Source organism: Salmo trutta, chromosome 27 (assembly GCF_901001165.1).
Source record: "Salmo trutta chromosome 27, fSalTru1.1, whole genome shotgun sequence".
Classification (NCBI taxonomy): domain Eukaryota; kingdom Metazoa; phylum Chordata; class Actinopteri; order Salmoniformes; family Salmonidae; genus Salmo; species Salmo trutta.
In genome coordinates this window covers 21,876,367-21,898,079 of record NC_042983.1, presented here as the reverse complement: position 1 = coordinate 21,898,079, position 21,713 = coordinate 21,876,367, and the positions used below count along the sequence as shown (strand labels likewise).

The window sequence follows — 21,713 nt, the reverse complement described above, 5'->3', positions numbered from 1 at the left end:
CGAGCCGATGACAGTGGAAGAGATCGGCAGGAAACGCGCTCTTGTACAGAAGCCTCGCGGGAAAGAACATAATTCGTCCATTTACAGTAGTCAATTCCGGATGCCAGCCTGAAAATTAATTAAGGTGAGTGTTTCAAAAGAAAGCTGTCATGTCTGTTACAAGGGTAATATTTGTCATAGCTTGGACAGTGAAAGTCGTTTGAGAAGTAACCGAATGACGGGTACAAAGCGAAGACCTCTCAGTGGCTTATATTAGATTTCCTTCACGGTCGCCATCTCTGTAAACTGTTAGTGTTGCTAAGCAATCGTGCTGAAACAGTCTCTGCTACTGGTACTTTTGCACCACCTGGGAAGGTAGGTTAATGCACAGAGCCCAATAAAAGTTTCACAGATTTTAGCCTACTCTTTCCTTATTGATTTGTTATTAAGTTATTTTTTTGTAAGAAACATCACCCAGCCTGGGTATAGTGGAAATATTGTAGTGAACTCAAACCAAAATGCATGAGGTTTGTTCGATGAGGAGTACAATTATATCTAATTTAGATTTTATTTTCAGTGCACCTTGCAGAATTCATTGTTTGTTGGATAACATATATGCTACATTGAATGACCTACAGAAGGGTATTATTGATCCAATTTATGTAGTATTGGTAAGAGCAGCCCTGTATTGTGAGGGCTGCATACTGAAGCAGGGCATGTCTCTCACCCCAATGAATCTCAAGCACGTTCCTCTTTGGCTGTATCTGCTTTTCCTGTTGAAATTTACCCACACACAAGTGAGTCGCCTGTGTTTTATGTTAATGTAGGCTCTAGTGTAATTTGTTGAAGACACACTTCAGCTATTTAAAAAAAAAACTTTTCCTGTTGAAAAACAATATCCCAACTAGAAATACATTCATGTACTTAAGGGTAAAAAATATAGTATTACACAAAATAGTGTTTTTTAGATACAACTCCCAACTACAAGGATTAGGCCATTCAAGGAATTGGTCTGATGTGATGTCATCCCGCCTGGCTTGCAGGGACAATAGAGGAGCATTAGAGATCAAAAGATACCTGGACCACCTATTGAGATGTGCCTTTTGTTAAGTACATCAGGTGAAAAGCAGACTGGACTAGTACTTTAAGACTTGGGGTGAGCAGAATCAACAACCTCTGTATCATTCAAAACAGTTGCTTTGTGAGAAGGTGTTAAAGTTCACAGTTTGCCATTGTTATGTAAATGCTGTCTTAAAAGTACCCATTTTTATTTTACTAGGCATGTCCGTTGAAAACAAATTCTTATTTTCAATGACAACCTAGGAACAGTGGGTTAACTGCCTTGTTCAGGGGCAGAATTACATATTTTTACCTTGTCAGCGCAGGGATTTGATCTTGCGACCTTTCAGTTACTAGTCGAACATTCTAACCACTAGGCTACCCTGCCGCCCCATGACCTGGGCTTGGCCCCAAATCAGGGCAGGTCCGCCGGCAACATGGCACAGTGAGACGCGGGCCACGTAGATGGAAACAGAAAAGTCTGAGTCTTTTGGGTAAAACACCGGGGTAAATCCTCAGTAGAAACTCAGCAAAACAGTGAGTGTTTGAAGAGAACAAGTGCTCACCATTTGACACAGATAAGTGCTCCTGTCATTGGTGTGGAGTGGGTGAGATCCCAGGGATTAAGGATAGCTGATGTTCACAGTAGTCTGGCCCTCCTGGCACTGCCTTGACCTAGCAACTGCTGTTTGTTTTCACAGTGTCTGGGTTACCCGGGACCGCAGTGCTGAGCAAACACAAGGATGATTACCACAACCACAGTTACATGCATGGAGAAGACAGTCCTGGCCAGGAATGGAACAAACACATAGGCATAGATCCTAATGCTTACTGAGATAAGGTGCCGTAGTGTCCTGTCCTGAGGCTCAGTCAGCTGCTGAGGTTAAGCATCAGTGAATGCCACCTCAGGTCTTTGATACAGAGAAATTCCATGATCCATCTCCTGTTGTCTGTGAGAGGCTGAAATCATTAGGTTACCCTGTGCCGCCGTGAGGCCAGGCAGTAGGGAAAATTATGAGTCAGAATGGAGGAGAAAAGTGAACTGTCACTCTGTAAATCCCTCAGCCTGGAAACATACTGGGAAAACCGCCTTAGTCGTTCATTCAAAGAATTGGGACATTTCTATTTTCTCTCTCATTTCGGTATTTTGCATTTTAAATGACAGTTTAAGTCACAGAGCCGTTTTGACTTTGTATTTTCTGCTGCTGTGTCTGAAGGATGCCGTACTGGGATCTGAGTTCAAGCCGGGGGTGTAATTGAAAAGGGAATGCTTTTGAGGCCGAGCCATGTTCATTGTATTTTAGTTTACCCACCCCCTTATCTCAGCTGTGAAGAGGGAGGATTCTCTTATAAGTTACCTGAAACCACAGAGAGAGTGGTGGGGGAAAAGGGTGAAATAGAGTGTAAGGAGGAAAGGAGGGGTGAGAGGAACAGTGAGCAGAGTGTGAGGGAGTGAGCGTACACTAAACCCAGACACTGGGTGACTCCTGTAACCAAGGACGAAGGTAGCAACGCATCACAACGCCACTCTCACCCACTGGACATTCTAAAGAAAGGACAGGCGAACACTCAGACTCAGATAGTCAGCAGTCTCCCATTATTCAGTCCTGAGCCCCTGGTGTTGGAGTGGCTGCCCTGGAGGGCTGAAGTCTTGACACATCCAGAGTGGACTGCACTGAACACAAGCCTGATGTGGGTGGATTGAGTTCGATCCTCTTCCAGAGTTGACTGTTTCAGTGGTATAATTGTATTGCTTTCCTCTACTGGCCCATATTTGCATCTGTTTGACCAGCGAGGACTGGACTGAGAGGGTTGTTCAGTTAGTGTGTGTCAAGGTGGAGCAGGAGGAGGCGTGGAGGAGTAACCCAAGGCAGTAAGGAGAAAGGTACAGACCATGGGCAAATCAAACAGCAAGCTCAAGCAGGAGGTGGTGGAGGAACTGACCAGGAAGACCTACTGTGAGTAGCCTTCTTGTTTTTATTTGTGGGGATCACAAAATCATTGTAACATGCAGTAACTAATCCTATTTAGGCTAATACCCATAACAGCACTATAATAGCAGTGACCCAAGACGATCTATAATCGTTATCGTTTTAAGCGTTTTATGATGAGCAACAGTGAATAGAAATAGCACTAAATGTGTGCCTCATATGAACTGGTTTGCGTGTTGCCTGAGTAAGACATCTTCGCCTCTGTTTCTCTTAATCCTCATAATCAACAGCACAAATGAAATGTCAGCTCCACTGTGGATATAGCCTTCGTATTTTTGCATAAATACTCATATGGTGTCACAAATTGTGATTAGTTTAGGTCTGGAAGTGGTTCTAATCAGCGTCTTTTGAAACACTCCACTGGGAAGGAGAGATCTTTTAAAATGCTGATGGGGTTAAGACTTTGGATCAGCAAATCACACTGGTGTTTTGCCAAAGATAGCAAATATGGGCTTGCTGGAGCCTTCATACATTTCCATAAGTATGCACATTTAGGCAAACTGTTTTAAAAGGTCTTTAAGTAGCAGGCGAAATAACAATATTTTCATACATCACTTAACCTGTGTAAGCAAACCTGTGTAAGCAAAGTAGACTGGAGGCATTTGCAGAAATAACAAGATAATCAAAATTATGTTATTTAGGCCTAAACTCTCTAATCACAGAATCCATAAAAGCCAAGCCATCCATTGTGCATAAAAACAATTATATTTTGTTGTTTTAGTACTTAACAGACTAGAGTTTAACTGATTGTTCAAATGTGTTGCCCTCACTGTATCTAGTCTAATGGATGGCTAGCCTGTAGCATAGCATGCCAGGTGTTGGGTGGGAGTTGACAGCCTATGGCTGCCTAATGACAGTGTTTTTCACATGGTGGGCTTCACCACACCACAACCAGGGAAGGCTGCTGTGACAGGAAATTGCAGGGGTGAGGAAGATTGGGCTTCGTGCTGGGATGGGCTATTTGCTGCTGTCCTTTAGCCAGCTCTCTTTCCTGTTTTCTCCCTCTTCTAATTCCCTCTCTCTATCTCCCTCTCTCACTCTCTACATCCCCTGATTGCCCTCTTTGAGCAAGGAACGAACTAGTATAATTAGGATCTTATCTGCTTAGCTTTGCTCAGAGGGGCACCCAGCCTTTTCTCCCAGCATGCCCACTCCCTTACCCCGCTCTTGTCTAACTTAGACCCCTTATCATTTCTCTCCTCATTATGTCTCCTTCCCTCCTCTTTCTGGTTCCTCTTCTCCCAATCCTGTTGAGAAGCTTAAATATCCTTCCTCTGACTTATAGCATTTACATACATTTGAGTCATTTCGCAGACACTCTTATCCAGAGCGACTTACAGTTAGTGCATTCATCTTAAGATAGCTAGGTGGGACAACCACATATCACAGTCATAGTAAGTACATTGTTCTTCAATAAAGTAGCTATCAGCAATGTCAGAGCTAGGAAGGGTAGGAAAAAAATCAAGTGTGAATGTTGGGGGGGGGGGTGATGCGGGGGGGGGGGGGATTATTTAAGATACTCTTTGAAGAGGTAGGGTTTCAGATGTTTTCAGAAAATGGGCAGGGACTTTCTTCCTTTCCCATAGGAAGATGTTTTCAGTGATCAATTTTGAGCTCAGGAAGTTGTAGGCCTGCTTTCAGTGCCATAATAAAATATTAAAAGAAGCTGGCTTACACTCCTATCCTGTCCAAGGCACACACCCAACTTAGAGGAGGAGCACCGTCTGTGCTTTAGCTAAATTTAGGGATGCAGTTCTGCTGATTTAAAAAAAAAAAATTGCATCCAAGGTACTTTGACAGCCAGTCAAGTAAATCTCACAAGCAACTTTTTTACTCTTATTGCCAACCTCAGTTTGATCCAATGCCAAATTTGATACATTCTCTTTTGATACTTCAAAGTAATTTTTATTTGATTTTATTTCACCTTTATTTAACCTGGTAGGCCAGTTGAGAACAAGTTCTCATTTACAACTGCGACTTGGCCAAGATAAAGCAAAGCAGTGCGACAAAAACAACACCAGGTGGGGCTTTACCTAGCAAAGACTTATAGATGACCTAGAACCAGTGGGTTTGGCGACGAATATGTAGTGAGGGCCAGCCAACGAGAGCATACTGGTCGCAGTGGTGGGTAGTATATGGGGCTTTGGTGAGTAGAGTGTTGGAGGCTATTCTGTAAATGACATCGCTGAAGTCAAGGATCGGTAGGATAGTCAGTTTTACGAGGGTATGTTTGGCAGCATGAGTGAAGGAGGCTTTGTTGCGAAATAGGAAGCCAATTCTAGATTTCATTTTGGATTGGAGATGCTTAATGTGAGTCTGGAAGGAGAGTTTACAGTCTAACCAGACACCTAGGTATTTGTAGTTGTCCACATATTCTAAGTCAGAACCGTCTAGAGTAGTGATGCTAGTCAGCCGGGCAGGTGCGGGCAGCAATCGGTTGAAGCGCATGCACTTAGTTTTACTAGCATTTAAAAGCAGTTGGAGGCCACGGAAGGAGAGTTGTATGGTGTTGAAGCTCGTTTGGAGGCCTATCTATAATGATACCAGTCTTACAGGTTTGGTTGTGCAGGACAGAAAGCAGAGAGGCTTCCTGTGCTTGGCTTCTGTCACTATTAGCTATTGCAATTTGCCACTATAACAAGCATTTTATATAACATGTTATGCCTAAAGGCATAGTATACCCATCTTTTAATGTAGGGGGCCACAGTTTAGCCTACTGTACCTAAAATTGAACACGCCTAAATGGTTTTCCAAATGACTGGTCTGATATCATGTGGAACGAGCAAGCCCAGTCAAATGACTGGTCTGATATCATGCGGAACGAGCAAGCCCAGTCAAATGACTGGTCTGATATCATGCGGAACGAGCAAGCCCAGTCAAATGACTGGTCTGATATCATGTGGAACGAGCAAGCCCAGTCAAATGACTGGTCTGATATCATGTGGAACGAGCAAGCCCAGTCAAATGACTGGTCTGATATCATGCGGAACGAGCAAGCCCAGTCAAATGACTGGTCTGATATCATGTGGAACGAGCAAGCCCAGTCAAATGACTGGTCTGATATCATGCGGAAAGAGCAAGCCCAGTCAAATGACTGGTCTGATATCATGTGGAACGAGCAAGCCCAGTCAAATGACTGGTCTGATATCATGCGGAAAGAGCAAGCCCAGTCAAATGACTGGTCTGATATCATGTGGAAAGAGCAAGCCCTGTAAAATGACTTGAGGATGTAATAGGTGTTTTTGTTAGCCGTCAGACTCAGCTCAGAGGTTGACTGACAGAGTGCAAGCTGGATGTGTGTGAGCAGGCCCTGCAGAGCAAAGGGAGCTGAGCTGCTAGCCCTGGCCTCACTGCTTTCCTCCCTCCTTATAGGCTGATTATATTACTGCCCATTGCCTTTGACTGAGTTACGTAATAAAACTTGATTGAATCGCAGGCATGGTGAATTGCCTCAATTATTTGATGCCATTGACATTTGAGGCCATTTTAATGGTAGCTTGGCTGGCCTGACAGTCATAAGATTGACTCTGTCATTTCTGAATGTGTCACATGATGATTCCCTGTGAATCGCTGAGCAAAGCAAAGTGAAGCAGGGATGAACATGTCTCTATACTGCACTTATTCTAACTGCACCAGTCAGTCACCATACGTGATTAAATAACACCAATATTGTAACCAGTCTGTTGGAGAGAATTAATAGCCTGGCTTATGGCTGCGACCATTATAACAGTTACATTTTTTCCCCTTGCTTGCAATATTCCTGTAAGCTGTCACGACATAATATGGAAGATCTAGTGACCACTGCTCTCAGAACAGGTCCGTTGACCAAATTGTAATAGAATTCCAAAATTCTATTACATAGCTGGTCCACACTCAAAAAAAAAAGATTCAAGGTTTCTTTTTAGTATTTATTTCACGGTAGATAGACAAACATTTCGGCCTAAGCCTTCGTCAGTGTCATCAGTGTCTCCTCTGAAGCTGTGCTTCTTTATTGTGAACTTGTTTAGGGTAACGAGCGACAGGTGCGTTCGTGTGTGCGCTCATGGAACATACTCACACGTCAATAATGCATCTCAAATATACTATATAATACACATGAATTAAATAAATACTAAACACTAACCTTTAATCTCTTTTTTGAGAGCGGACCAGCTACTAGAAAATATAGAGCACTTAACAAGGTGCTCTAGGTTTTGTCTTCAATCTATGGTGTATCTAGTATCTCACTATTATCAGGATGTGGCCATTCTTTCTGTAATGGACACAAACGCAGCTCTGACTCATAGACAGTGTCGGGTTGTTAGAATTAATGATGATTTTCTCTCATGCTGGTTGAAGGCTCTCCAAATTCCTCCCAAAAGAAATGCTTTCTTAATCTCTGGACTCTGCTGAGACTCATTTCCTGTTCTTTTACACTGGAGACACACTTATTTCTGAAAGCCTGGCACACACAGGCCTAGGATATAGCCCAGCTTCACTGATGTAGGCTTTAACATAGTATTACAGTCAGGAATGTGTGTAACATTGTCAAAGTCACTTATCTACCTAAATAAAGTACATTGTTATCAAGGAAAGAGCCATTGAAAACAACATTGCACCAGGCACTGTATAAATAGCGTACCATTTGCTGCACATACAGTGAGATGCTAATAAAATGTTTTTATTTGAACTGCTTAGCATTGAAATGGCGCTGTCTAGGTTGCTGTTAATGAAAGAGGAAAATAAAGAGTTTATATTTTGGCCTTTAAAATGAGGCATTCTTTTCCCAAAGGATATTTGATTGAGCGTGTAGGAGGAAAGGCTGACACCTACTCTCGTTTATTCATCATCCCTCTCCCTTTCCACTGGGAACTCACATTCAGGCAGTAACTGACATGGGCTAAATACTTGAAAGTTACAGGTATTCCTGGACATTAACTTTGCACATTCGGGGCTCTTTTGCAATTTCGACCTGTTAAAGCCGAAATAGAAATAGAGAGATGTGCTTTTTGTGCCCGTAAACCTCATATTTCATTTAATTTGATTAAAAACTAAGCATATCCCCTCCTCTCAATGAAGGCTGTTTTTTTTGTCCTGCCCAATGCATTCGCCAAGTGTTCAAAACTATTGATAAAGGATTTGTCTCTTGACCACTTTGAAAAAAAATCACCAGAACTTTATTAAAAGATCAAGAGCAAAACAGTGAGGGAACATCCCCTTTTTATCTATGGAAGCTTTACATTATTTTATCCAGCGCCTGTTATTATCTTGGATTAGCGTAAAAAAAAACTCCATGTACTGTAGGCTATATGCCCATCATGGAACAAGACATGAGATAAATCAGGTGACACTTGTATTTGGAAACATTTCAGTTATTTTCCTGTAACAATTGCTTGTTTTCCGTTTCGTTTCATTAAAATACAAGTCCTTAGTAAGCTACCCTTACCTCACTTTAAGGAAAGCTGGTTCAACAGCAATGCATCTGGTGTCTTTCTTATCCTGGCCATGCATTCACCAAGTAGCTTAGATCCATAAACGCTTTCTAAATGATAATCTACGCATGTGGCTTTTGCAGTACTCACAATTCACATAGGCTTACCTGCAGTGCATACTCCATGTGGCTTTTATCCATCCCCATTCCCAAAGAGCGCCTCTCATTTGGTTACCAAAGACGCTCTCCTCCAAACGTATTCCAAGTATTCAGTCCTATAATTCAGTATCAACATCAGGCCTAGGCTACACTATATATACAAAATGTATAATTTATGCATGAATAACTTTGAAAAAATGTATTCATATATAGTTTTCATTGTTTATATCTGTGTCCATATTGTCCATGTGTTTCTAGTGGATAGACCATATGGTTCAAGAGAAAATAGCATAATTAATTTAAACAGCATCTAATCAACAATGGCATTATTTTCAATTAACTCTTTTCACAACTGCCAGCAGTTTGGCATTCACATAGTAAAATAAATATAATGTTGAAACCCATATATTAAACAATGGTATTCACTAAATTGATGGTTTATATTTAGGACAATGTTTTACAGCTTCGTCTTTATACATTATATACACTACATGGACACAAGTATGTGGACACCCCATAAAATGATTGGATTTGGCTATTTCAGTCACTCCCATTGCTGACAGGTGTATAAAATCGAGCACACAGCCATGCAATCGCCATAGACAAACATTGGCAGTAGAATGGCCTTACTGAAGAGCTCAGTGACTTTCAACGTGGCACCGTGATAGGATGCCACCTTTCCATCAAGTCAGTTCATCAAATGTCTGCCCTGCCAGAGCTGCCCCGGTCAACTGTAAGTGCTGTTATTGTGAAGTGGAAACGTCTAAGAGCAACAAGGGCTCAGCCGCGAAGTGGTAGGCCACACAAGTTTACAGAACAGGACCGCCAAGTGCTGAAGCACGTAGCGTGTAAAAATCGTCTGTCCTCGATTGTAACACTCACAACCGAGTTTCAAACTGCCTCTGGCAGCAACATCAGCACAAAAACTGTTCATCAGGAGCTTCATGAAATGGGTTTCCATGGCCAAGCAGCCTCACACAAGCCTAAGATCACCATGCGCAATGCCAAGCGCCGGCTGGAGTGGTGTAAAGCTCACCACCATTGGACTCTGGAGCAGTGGAAACGTGTTCTCTGGAGTGATGAATCACAGTTCACCATCTGGCAGTTCGATGGAAGATTCTGGGTTTGGCGGATGCCAAACTCTACCTGCCCGAATGCATAGTGCCATCTGTAAAGTTTGGTGGAGGAGGAATAATGGTCTAGGGCTGTTTTTCATGGTTCAGGATTTGAGATGAATTGGAACGCCAAATCGCCCAACATCAGTGCCCGACCTCACTAATGCTGTTGTGGCTGAATGAAAGCAAGTCCCCACAGCAATGTTCCAACATCTTTTGGGAAGCCTTCCCAGAAGAGTGGAGGATGTTAAAGCAGCAAAGGGGGGACCGACTCCATACTAATGCCAATGATTTTGGAATGAGATGTTTAACTAGCAGGTGTCCGCATACTTTTGGTTATGTAGTGTATATTTTGCTTATTGAGAACCTGCCTCACACATACAACGCCTAGTTTTTTTTCTTCTCAAAACCCAGCCATTTCGCGCTATTGCGCTGATAATGAAAGCTGTGAAATTGAAAAATATTTCTCACCCATCCCCAACCTATAGCACTATCGCCAGTGCTTAGATTTACCATTGCGTTAGTTTTGTTAAAGTAGAGCCCTCACTGTGTAAGGTTCAGGTAATATGATAGTTGTGACTATTCAAATCCATGAATTATTCCCTCCAAAGACTGGATAAGGTCTTGAAGGATTCTATATATGAGCTTTTTTATCTAACTAAGGTTATGGGGACTACAACATTAGAACACTCATTACCGAGGCAACAGTACCGCACCACTATATCCATGTCAGTATGACCTGTGGCAGTGGGAACAGCAAAATCTAGCCCATGAACATCTAGTTCATTGTGTTGTTTGTGGTGCCTTATTAAGAAGCATCCTGTCAGTTTAGAGAATCCCCATGTCTGTCCTGAGGCTATGAGCAGTGTACGTTCAAAACGCCCTCACAGGTCTACCAGGTTACCTACACAGCCATAGATTTTTCCACCCTTGTTTTAGAGAGTATGCCTCATTGTTCAGATGGTGAAAATTGCTTTGGTTACTTTGGAGGCTGGAGGGAGACCCACGAGGGAGTGGTTGATGCTAACGCTGTTTGTGGGCATGATAACACGTCTTGCTCCCCAAGCCACTCACTTTCCTCCTGCTAACCTCTCTCTCTCTGTCTCTCTCTTTGTCTCTCTCTCTTCCTCTGTCCATGAATCTGCTAAGTTGACCTTTGAAATTATAATAATGTGAAAGTCCTTGGGAGCAATGTAGCAGTGAATTCCATAGCTTCAGGTGTGATGAATCATTCAGTTTGTAATCAACAAAAGTACTGAATTCCAGTACACAACAAAAGTACTGAATTCAATTATACATTAAACAACAAAAATAATTACACATTGTTCCTCAGGGTGGGTGCAAAATGATGATAAGAAACCCCAAAGTGCTCAGTGCAATCATAATTAGATTATTTTTGTGACAGTCCAGTCCTATGCAGCCATGGGAATCTGTGATTTTCAACTGCCAGTGGATTTTTCCAAGTCATTGAAATGGTCTGAGACATGATACATAACTTTATTCTCTCTTGCTAAAAACTCTCCTTTTTTCTTACAGTTACAGAGAAAGAGGTGCAACAGTGGTAAGTACATATGATTTTCAATGACCCTCCAAATCTCCCTTTCCTGCTGTACCCTTTTCTACCCCTCTCTTCTTCCAAAAACTCTAATTATTCTAGTCTGCATTGGGCCTAGTCCTCAATTAGACTCTCAGAACTGTTTCTGCCAATGTGGGTGAGTGACAGATTCACCTGCAACATGTGCTGTTTACTAGATTTGGCAGCTGTTCTGGTGTTAATGTCAGGTACTCCAGGGGCCATATGCCTTGCTGAATGGGTCCCATCTAAAGGCTGGCTGAAGCCTGCAGGCTCAGTCTGACTGGTCTGACTCTGGAGAGCAGGTCTGCTGCTCCGTGGGCTGAGCCCAGTGACTGGGAGGTGAGCTGGCTGGGAGCTGGCTGGGCTGGAGCTTCCTGAGCAGCAGCCAGACTGTGTCAAGAGTTGTTTAATCATGTCTGACTGATGCTCCAACTCTGCTCTGGTTACCTGTTAGTGACCCCTTCGCGCTCTAATCCCGTTAACGGGATTGATTTTGACAACAGCCAGTGGAAAATCAGAGCGCCAAATTAAAAAACAGCTCAAATCTCATAATTCCATTTTCTCAAACAATCAACTATTTTACACCATTTTAAAGATAAGACTCTCGTTAATCCAACCACATTGTCCGATTTCAAAAAGGCTTTACGGCGAAAGCATAAAGTTAGATTATGTTAGGACATAAACTTCACAAGAAAAACCACACAGCCATTTTCCAAGCAACTAGATGCATCACAAAAACCAAAAGTACAGCTAAAATATTCACTAACCTTTGATGATCTTCATCAGATGGCACTCATAGGACTTCATGTTACACAATACATGAATGTTTTGCTCGATAAAGTTCATATTTATATCCAAAAACCCCATTCTACATTGGCGCGTAATGTTCAGAAATGTTTTCCCTCCAAACCCTCCGCTGAATGAGCACAATGAGCATACATATTACAGAAATACTCATCATAAACGTTGATCAATATACAAGTGTTATGCACAGAATTATAGATAGACTTCTCCTAAATGCTACCGCTTTGTCAGATTTCAAAAAAGGTTCACGGCGAAAGCACAATTTGCAATAATCTGAGTACAGCCCAGAAGACACCAACAACTAGCAAACAGAAACTCGCCATCTTGGAGTCAATAAAACTAAGAAATTACATTATAAATATTCACTTACCTTTGATTATCTTCATCAGAAGGCACTCCCAGGAACCCCAGCTCCTCAATAAATGTTCGATAAAGTTCATATTTATGTCCAAATACATCCATTTTGTTCGCGCGTTAGGTTCACTATCCAAATCCACAACGTAGTCCAGACAAAAAGTCAGAAAAGTTATACTACAGTTTGTAGAAACATGTCAAACGATGTATAGAATCAATCTTTAGGTTGTTTTTAACATATATCTTCAATAATATTCCAACCGGACCTATCCTTTCTCTTTAGGAGTGAATATGAACTCGGCTCGCTCCCAAGTCCTTGCGCGTGACTGAGCCCATGCCTTATAATGGGACACCTACTTTCTTGGGCTGTTATTCCCATCAAATTCACCATAGAATCCTCAAACAAGGTTCTAAAGACTGTTGACATCTAGTGGAAGCTTTAGGAAGTGCAGAATGAACCCTAAGTCACTGTATACTGTAAAGGCAATCACTTGAAAAAACTACAACCTCAGATTTCCCACTTCCTGGTTGGATTTTTCTCAGGTTTTTGCCTGCCATATGAGTTCTGTTATACTCACAGACATCATGCAAACAGTTTTAGAAACTTCAGTGTTCTCTATCCAAATCTACTAATAATATGCATATCTTAGTTTCTGGTCCCGAGAAGCAGGCAGTTTAATTTTGGTACGTTTTTTATCCGGCCGTGAAAATACTGCCCCCTATCCCGAAGAGGTTTTAAGGCCTTTCTACAGAGTGCAGGGAGCATGCCTAACTTTATATAGTCCTTTGATTAAATCTTCAATTTGATAGTTCTGTGGCGCATGGATATTGCTTCTAAAGTGAAATCCATGGATGAAGTATTTAAGTAGGCTAGATTGTAGGGCTGGGAATTGCCATGTGACCTCACGCTACGATATTATCACGGTTCGGGTTGCAAAGGGAGGGTATATTGCTGGAAACTAGAAGTTTACCAGTAAACTACCACAATTGTAGTAACTTTCAAGGATTTTATGTCATTTATCACAAAACATCTAGTGGCCCTTTTGGGTACTTTGGATTATCACAGGTGTCTGTAACTATCTCTGGCCCTCATGCAAAATACAGTATATAAAATAATAAAATATATAGCCACACTTTGCCTTGTTGACAGCTTTGCCCACTCTTGGCATTCTCTCAACCAGCTTCATGGGGTTGTCACCTGGAATGCATTTCAATTTACCAAAGTTACCGGAAAAAAGCTGTCATCAAGGCAAAGGGTGGCTACTTTGAAGAATCTCAAATATAAAATATATTTTCACTTATTTAACACTTTTGTGGTTACTGTATAATGCCATATGTGTTATTTCATAGTATTGATGTCTTCACTATTACTCACTAAATAGTCAAAATAAAGAAAAACCCTTGTGAGTAGGTGTGTCAACTTTTGACTGGTACTGTATATATACAATGGCGAAGCTGTAAAACATTGTCCTAAATATAAACCATCAATTTAGTGAATAATCAAATCAAATTTTATTGGTGACATACACATGGTTTGCAGATGTTAATGCGAGTGTAGTGAAATGCTTGTGTTTCTAGTTCCGATAGTCTAGTAATATCTAATAATTTCCCAACAACTACCTAATACACACAAATCTAAAGGTGTGAATGAGAATATGTACATATAAATATATGGATGAGCAATGGCCGAAAGTGGCATTGTTTAAAGTGACTAGTGATCCATTTATTAAAGTGGCCAGTGATTGGGTCTCAATGTAGGCAGCAGCCTCTCTGAGTTAGTGATTGCTGTTTAGCAGTCTGATGGCCTTGAGATAGAAGCTGTGAGAAGCAGTTGCTGTACCAAGCTGTGATACAGCCCGACAGGATGCTCTCGATTGTGCATCTGTAAAAGTTTGTCAGGGTTTTAGGTGACAAGTAGGGCTGGGCAGTATACCGTATTTTATTATATACCGGTATTGATACAGGGACCGGTTTGGGTTTTTACTTTACCTTCTATACTGGTATTTGAATGATTGGTTTGTTAAATGTGATACGCCATGTGTAATGTCAATTTTTATAGTTTACTTCGCTACTCGAGTCATCTCTCTCTGCTCTTTCTCACCGTGCCACTTTCCATACAGACCTAGCCACGCCCCGTCACTCAAGGAGCACATTTGATGTTCCTCAACCACGAGACATTTGCATTCAGTCTGCATGGTCAATGCAGCAAATGCAATAATGTTGATGACAACAATGCTGTTTTCACTTTGCTTCTTAATATAAATCCACTAGCGTTCTATAATGACACTATTAGTTTGTGTTTCTTACATCAGCAAACAGCTGTTTGTATTTTCTTAGCAAGTTGTCCTAAATCTTGAGATGCTAATTGTTAGCCGCTAATAGCTAGAAAGCTAATAAATGTACTGAGTAAGAGCAAATGTAGCTAGCTAATACAACCTGATAATACCAGTGATGGTGTAGGCCTAAATCAGCATGTTGTTTTTGCAACAGTATCTTCTAAATCAAAGAGGAATATGTTAGCTACATGAAGTAGCTAAGAGAAAACAAGCAATGTAGTCAAAGCTAATAGGGTCCCCTAGGAAACACTTATCAACACTTTAGATCCTACCATGTCACAATAACAACTCCATGGCATTTTAATTTGTTTTCATCTCAAACAACACTGTATTCAAAGTGCCTACTTTATATTCTAACTATAACATTAGAATAGTCATTCTATTTCCATGATTCCAACAGTTTTTCTCTAATTCGCAAGTCAAATCGCAATTGCAACATTTGGTTAAAAATAAGTTGTCACGTGTGCTCCCTCTCCGGCCTCTAGGTCACCAGGCTGCTCGTTATGGCGCACACCTGTCACCATCGTTATGCGCATTATGACACTCACCTGGACTCCATCACCTCCTTGATTACCTGCCCTATATATGTCACTCCCTTTGGTTCCTTCCTCAGGTGTCATTGTTTTTGTTTCTTGTCTGTGTGCTGTTAGTGTTTCTTGTTTTGTTTTATTAAAACACTCACTCCCTGGACTTGCACATCGTTACATAAGTCCTAGATTATTTGCCCATATCGTGCAGCCCTACGTGGCAGTGTGGAAATGATCTGTACTGAGCAGTGGTGTAAAAATACTTTCAAGTACTACTTAAGTTGTTTTTTTGGTGTCTGTACTTTACTATTTTTATTTTTGACAACTTTTACTTCACTACATTCCTAAAGAAAATACTGTACTTTTTACTCCATACATTTTCCCTGACACCTAAAAGTACTCGTTACATTTTGAATGCTTAGCAGGACAGGAAAATGGTCCAATTCACGCACTTGTCAAGAGAACATCCCTGGTCATCCACTGCCTCTGATCCGGAGGACTCACTAAACACATATGCTTTGTTTGTAAATTATGTCAGAGTGTTGGAGTGTGCCCCTGGCTATCCATAAAGAAAAAAGAAAAAAAGAAAATGGTGCCATTTGGTTTGCTTAATATAAGAAATTGAAATTATTTAAATACTTTTAGACTTTTACTCAAGTAGTATTTTATTGGGTGACTTTCACTTTTACTTGAGTAATTTTCTATTAACGCTGTTGCGCCTTCTTCACCACACTGTCTGTGTGGGTGGACCATTTCAGTTTGTCTGTGATGTGTACTCCGAGGAACTTAACTTTCCATCTTCTCCACTGCTGTCCTGTCGATGTGGATAGGGGGGTGCTCCCTCTGCTGTTTCCTGAAGTCCACAATCATCTCCTTTGTTTTGTTGACGTTGAGTGAGAGGTTGTTTTTCTGACACCACACTCTGAGAGCCCTCACCTCCTCTCTGTAGGCCGTCTCGTCATTGTTGGTAATCAAGCCCACTACTGTTGTGTCGTCTGCAAACGTGATGATTGTGTTGGAGGCGTGCATGGCCACGCAGTCGTGGGTGAACAGGGAGTACAGGAGGGGGCTGAGCACACACCCTTGTGGGGCCCCAGTGTTGAGGGTCAGCGAAGTGGAGATGTTGTTTCCTACCTTCACCACCTGGGAGCGGCCCGTCAAAGTCCAGGACCCAATTGCACTGGGCGGGGTTGAGACTCAGGGCCTCCAGCTTGATGATGAGCTTGGAGGGTACTATGGTGTTGAATGCTGAGCTCTAGTCAATGAACAGCATTCTTAGGTAGTGTGATGGCGATTGCATCGTCTGTTGGGGCGGTATGTAAACTGAATTGGGTCTAGGGTGTCCGGTGTCCAGTACTTTGCAACCCTAATCACAATACTTGGGTGCCGATACAATGGGTGCGAGTCAATGTTCCAAACATATTGCTCACCATATGTCTGCTGCAGAGAGACGAGAGAGAGCAAGAGAAAACAAGTTTTGATCAGTCAGGGAAATAAAAGTGCTGAAAACATGTTGGCTTACTATTTAAAAGAAAATGGAGAACAAGCTATAGGATTAAAAATACCTGAGTTTTGGCGCAGGTACAGCTGACTAGCGCCAGCTAACGCTACTACAATAGCATAAAATATATATTTTATGTATTTTTTCAATCAGTACTTGGGGTCAAATATTGATATAAAATCATCCAACTATAGTATTGCGATATATGTAACCCCCCCATCACTAATAGATTGCGTAGTGCTACTGCATTTGAGGCTAAAGTTATTTTTTCACACATTGCCTTGGAGACAGATGAGTTCTGAAAATAGAATGACTTTTTCCTACAGGGTCAAGGATTGGTGCTATTGTTGAGGATGTGAGTATTTATAGGTACTCTTTGTCTTTGCATGCATGGCTTTCCCCCTCACAGTTTTTTACAATTTGAAGCGCACAGGGAATTGGGTCATGTCCTCTGCCATGTAACGCTATAAAACACATCCAACTAATCTCAAAGCAAAATGATGATGTAGCTGGATGAGCCTACTGGATCGTTATTCCACACTGCAAATGCCTCTGTTTTTATTCTTGTAGTAAATGAGTGGTGGAAAAGAGTTGAATACATCTCACCTCAGGCTAGATCTAGCCTAAACAATGAATTATGATTTACAGTAACCTATATCATGTGCCAATGCTGCCTTTCCCTATCCATCTCACATGCCAGGTCTTTAACGCTATTTCATCAGCCTTGGCTTTGTGTCAAAACCTGATCCTGACTGTACGATAGGGAGAGGAGTCAGTGCCTCGTGAGCCAGCCAGTCAGTGTATTGATGCGCTTGGCCCTCTGATAGGGCCAGTGACCAAGGGCACATCCACACACAGCAGCAGCATAAAGACAATGCTTGGCGGGCTTCTCCAGCACGGGGCTACAGAGCTGACCAGTCTCAGGGGCTGCCTGGGTGCACTGGGGCAGAATAACCCCTTGGCTGGGCACTGCAGCCAGCTCAGTCACCCTCCCATACATGATTTTACGGAAACTTTGCATGACTCCCCACTTGAAGATCAGCCGCAATCACCATGGCTGAGTGTGAAGGATGAGAGATAGTTTAAACAGGGGAAATGTCAGGTGGTGTGTAATTAGTGGAGGAGCCACCGACAGACATGGAAGAATTAGCGGGGTTAGATAAATGTCGGTGCTGTGCATTAAAAGTCTCCTCCTTATTAATGGAGGAGACTTCAGGCTTCATTTCCCCCTATATTCAGGGGGAAATGTCATTAGTATGCTTAGTGCTCACCTGCAATCAATAACAGAGGGACAGAGCCAAGTATCCCTGTCAACTGGACAACAACAGGGAAAATAGCTAAATATCATTGACGGATGGCTATGAGCAGTCCACAACACTGTTTATAGCCATCCACCATGATGACCGATGACAGTATGTTGGTAGAAAGCTGCCAGTCATGTTGGCTCGCTAATTGTGACATAATTGCACTGGTCTACTGGTGTAGGCTATCTCTATGTGAATAAATACAATTATCCTGAATGGCCTGGGACCTAGTGTACCACATGGGGATGTGTGAAGCTCACTCCTCAGCCTGAAATGTCCCCACTTGCGCCGCCGAATAGCTAACTTTTTGGTGGCGTCGACTGGTAAGACTCCGGGAGGGCGGTCACGTCTGCTAGCAAGGCAGAGGTCCCATGGGTTGGAACCTCGGTATGAACCGAATCTGGAGGAAGCGGTACTCGCTAAGCTGGCAACGTGACATCCGTTACACATGGTGCTGTGATTTGGATCTGCAGTTGCACTCAGCTCAACTGGGGCCGTTGTGGATTAAGTTTGGGGGGTGAATCTATCACATGGGGATGTGCGAAACTCACTCCTGAGCCTGAAGTGTCCCCACTTGCGTCACTGAATAGCTAGCTTTTCGGCTGTGCCGACTGGTAAGAAGCAAAGCAGAGGTACTGGGTTCAAGCCTCTGTATACGCCGAATCAGGAGGAAGCGGTACTCGCTAAGCAGGCAGCAGGGCATCCGTTACACTAGGCTAGACTATATGTGTCCATGCACAACTCCACATATGCTACTGAGTTAGACAGGGCCACATCAAACTAGAAAGAGCTGCTCCACATTTAGTTTAGTTAGATAGGGATCATCCTGCTTAATGTCCAATTAGTAGTCAATGGCTGCTAACCAACTGATTAAATCTAGAGGGCTGTGAGTTTTTGCATGAACAGTTTTTTTTGCATAAGTTCCCCAATGAATCTACTGAGAAGATTTCCTTTTTACAGAGACAATGGGAAATTCACAAATGAGTCAGACGAAATCTATCTCACTTGAAATGGGTCATTTTGGGATTATGATGTGCTTTGTATTGCCTGCACACTGAACGGCAATTAGACTTGATTCCTCATTGTTCTTCGCTGGGTTTTCATTTCTCTGCATATCTCCACATCTGGATATGCAAATGATGGGGTTTATGGTCTTCTCTTCAAACTTTTCTCAGCCTATCTTCAGATATTCCTGTCTGTCTCCTATTCCCGGCCATGGAGGAGTGTGTTTTGTCTGTTGGGCAGATTAAAAGTATGAGTTTCAGAGTAAGGAGCCAAAGGAAGGACTGAATGAAGCCCAGGATCTGTCCTGGGCTTCATCGTCCATGACTCTCAGTCTGGCCTTCATTACAGCAGATCCTCATCAGGACCTGTCTGTGTCTGTGGTCAGTCACACAGAGACATAGGAGGTTATGGGAACTCACAGAACAGTTGTCCACCTCTGAACATCACTGTCTAACATTGGTTCAGACGTCATATGGATGCACATGTTTGTCCTCCAGACTGATAAGTACCCCCATGCCTTAACCAGAGAAAGATATGGAGAGAGAAATCTACACTTATCATCTCCTTAAACTAGCATACTCATCTCTGATTCATTCTCTCCCTCTCCCTTTCCCTCCCTGCCTCTGTACAGGCCCATTAAAGGCTTGTTATTCGACTGATAACAGTTTCTTTATTGAGTTGTACAACGAGACTGTCTACGTTTGATTGACTGGGAAATTGGATATGAAACATGGTTTTGTATTTAACTGTGATGTTATGTCATTCTGGATGTATCATCTCCAGAGGCTAGAAGCTCACAGATTGATCTATCATTTATGCACATTAGCAGAAGGAGACAAGAAAGTAATTTGAATTAAACTCCCTCTGCCTATTCTTTGGATTAGAGACATTGTCTTATCTGCTAGCAAGACAAATAGCTTTGGGTCAAACTTTTTGATACAGCATGCTGTTTTATACTAGATAAATGCTGATTGCATGTGAATAGCTGTATCTGAACCATTGAACACATTTTCATATTATATTCAATAGGCTAATTGTATCCTTATCCTGTTAACTTTCTCTTGTGTTCTCTTTGCCTTCCCCTCTCATCATCATCATGTCCTTCAGGTACAAAGGCTTTATAAAGGACTGTCCAAGTGGTCAGCTGGATGCTGTGGGCTTTCAGAACATCTACAAGCAGTTCTTCCCTTTTGGTGACCCCACCAAGTTTGCTTCTTTTGTCTTCAACGTCTTTGATGAAAACAAGGTTCTTGATTGTTGATTCCTTCATTTGTTCCTCCACAAGTACATGTGCTTTTTCTGTGATTTTAATTACAATTTCAAAGTCACTGCAATGTTAGTAAACAAACGGTAACATATAGTAAAAAGGTTAAGGGTGCTGTCTCTGGTTGGTACTGGTAGTGTCTAGTCATGGTACTGGTAGTGTCTAGTCATGGTACTGGTAGTGTCTAGTCATGGTACTGGTAGTGTCTGGTCATGGTACTGGTAGTGTGGTCATGGTACTGGTAGTGTCTGGTCATGGTACTGGTAGTGTCTAGTCATGGTACTGGTAGTGTCTGGTCATGGTACTGGTAGTGTGGTCATGGTACTGGTAGTGTCTGGTCATGGTACTGGTAGTGTCTAGTCATGTTACTGGTAGTGTCTGGTCATGGTACTGGTAGTGTCTGGTCATGGTACTGGTAGTGTCTAGTCATGGTACTGGTAGTGTCTGGTCATGGTACTGGTAGTGTGGTCATGGTACTGGTAGTGTTTAGTCATGGTACTGGTAGTGTCTGGTCATGGTACTGGTAGTGTCTGGTCATGGTACTGGTAGTGTCTGGTCATGGTACTGGTAGTGTCTAGTCATGTTACTGGTAGTGTCTGGTCATGGTACTGGTAGTGTCTGGTCATGGTACTGGTAGTGTCTGGTCATGGTACTGGTAGTGTCTGGTCATGGTACTGGTAGTGTCTAGTCATGGTACTGGTCATGTCTAGTCATGGTACTGGTCATGTTTGGTCATGGTACTGGTAGTGTCTGGTCATGGTACTGGTAGTGTCTGGTCATGGTACTGGTAGTGTCTGGTCATGGTACTGGTAGTGTCTAGTCATGGTACTGGTAGTGTCTGGCCATGGTACTGGTAGTGTCTGGTCATGGTACTGGTAGTGTCTAGTCATGGTACTGGTCGTGTCTGGTCATGGTACTGGTATTGTTTAGTCATGGTACTGGTAGTGTCTGGTCATGGTACTGGTAGTGTCTAGTCATGGTACTGGTAGTGTCTAGTCATGGTACTGGTAGTGTCTAGTCATGGTACTGGTAGTGTTTGGTCATGGTACTGGTAGTGTCTAGTCATGGTACTGGTAGTGTCTGGTCATGTTACTGGTAGTGTCTGGACATGGTTGGTAGTGTCTAGTCATGTTACTGGTAGTGTCTAGTCATGGTACTGGTAGTGTCTGGTCATGTTACTGGTAGTGTCTGGTCATGGTACTGGTAGTGTCTAGTCATGGTACTGGTAGTGTCTGGTCATGGTACTGGTAGTGTCTAGTCATGGTACTGGTAGTGTCTAGTCATGGTACTGGTAGTGTCAGGTCATGGTACTGGTAGTGTCTGGTCATG

General features: G+C 42.4%; 1 protein-coding gene across 3 annotated transcripts in view; it reads left to right on the top strand.

Moving 5' to 3' along the window:
• The window catches only part of ncs1b (neuronal calcium sensor 1b), a 29,541-nt gene continuing 7,828 nt past the window's right edge, over positions 1-21,713 (top strand). Inside the window, exons 1-4 of one of the 3 annotated variants that reach the window (XM_029717248.1) lie at positions 1-124; positions 11,250-11,274; positions 17,138-17,166; positions 20,228-20,366. In XM_029717248.1, the coding sequence (XP_029573108.1) occupies positions 17,165-17,166; positions 20,228-20,366 (141 nt within the window). In that variant the 5' untranslated portion in view covers positions 1-124; positions 11,250-11,274; positions 17,138-17,164. Of the gene's footprint in view, positions 125-214; positions 355-1,739; positions 2,997-11,249; positions 11,275-17,137; positions 17,167-20,227; positions 20,367-21,713 lie in introns of those variants that run through there. The other 2 variants (XM_029717246.1, XM_029717247.1) reach the window with 2 other exon arrangements.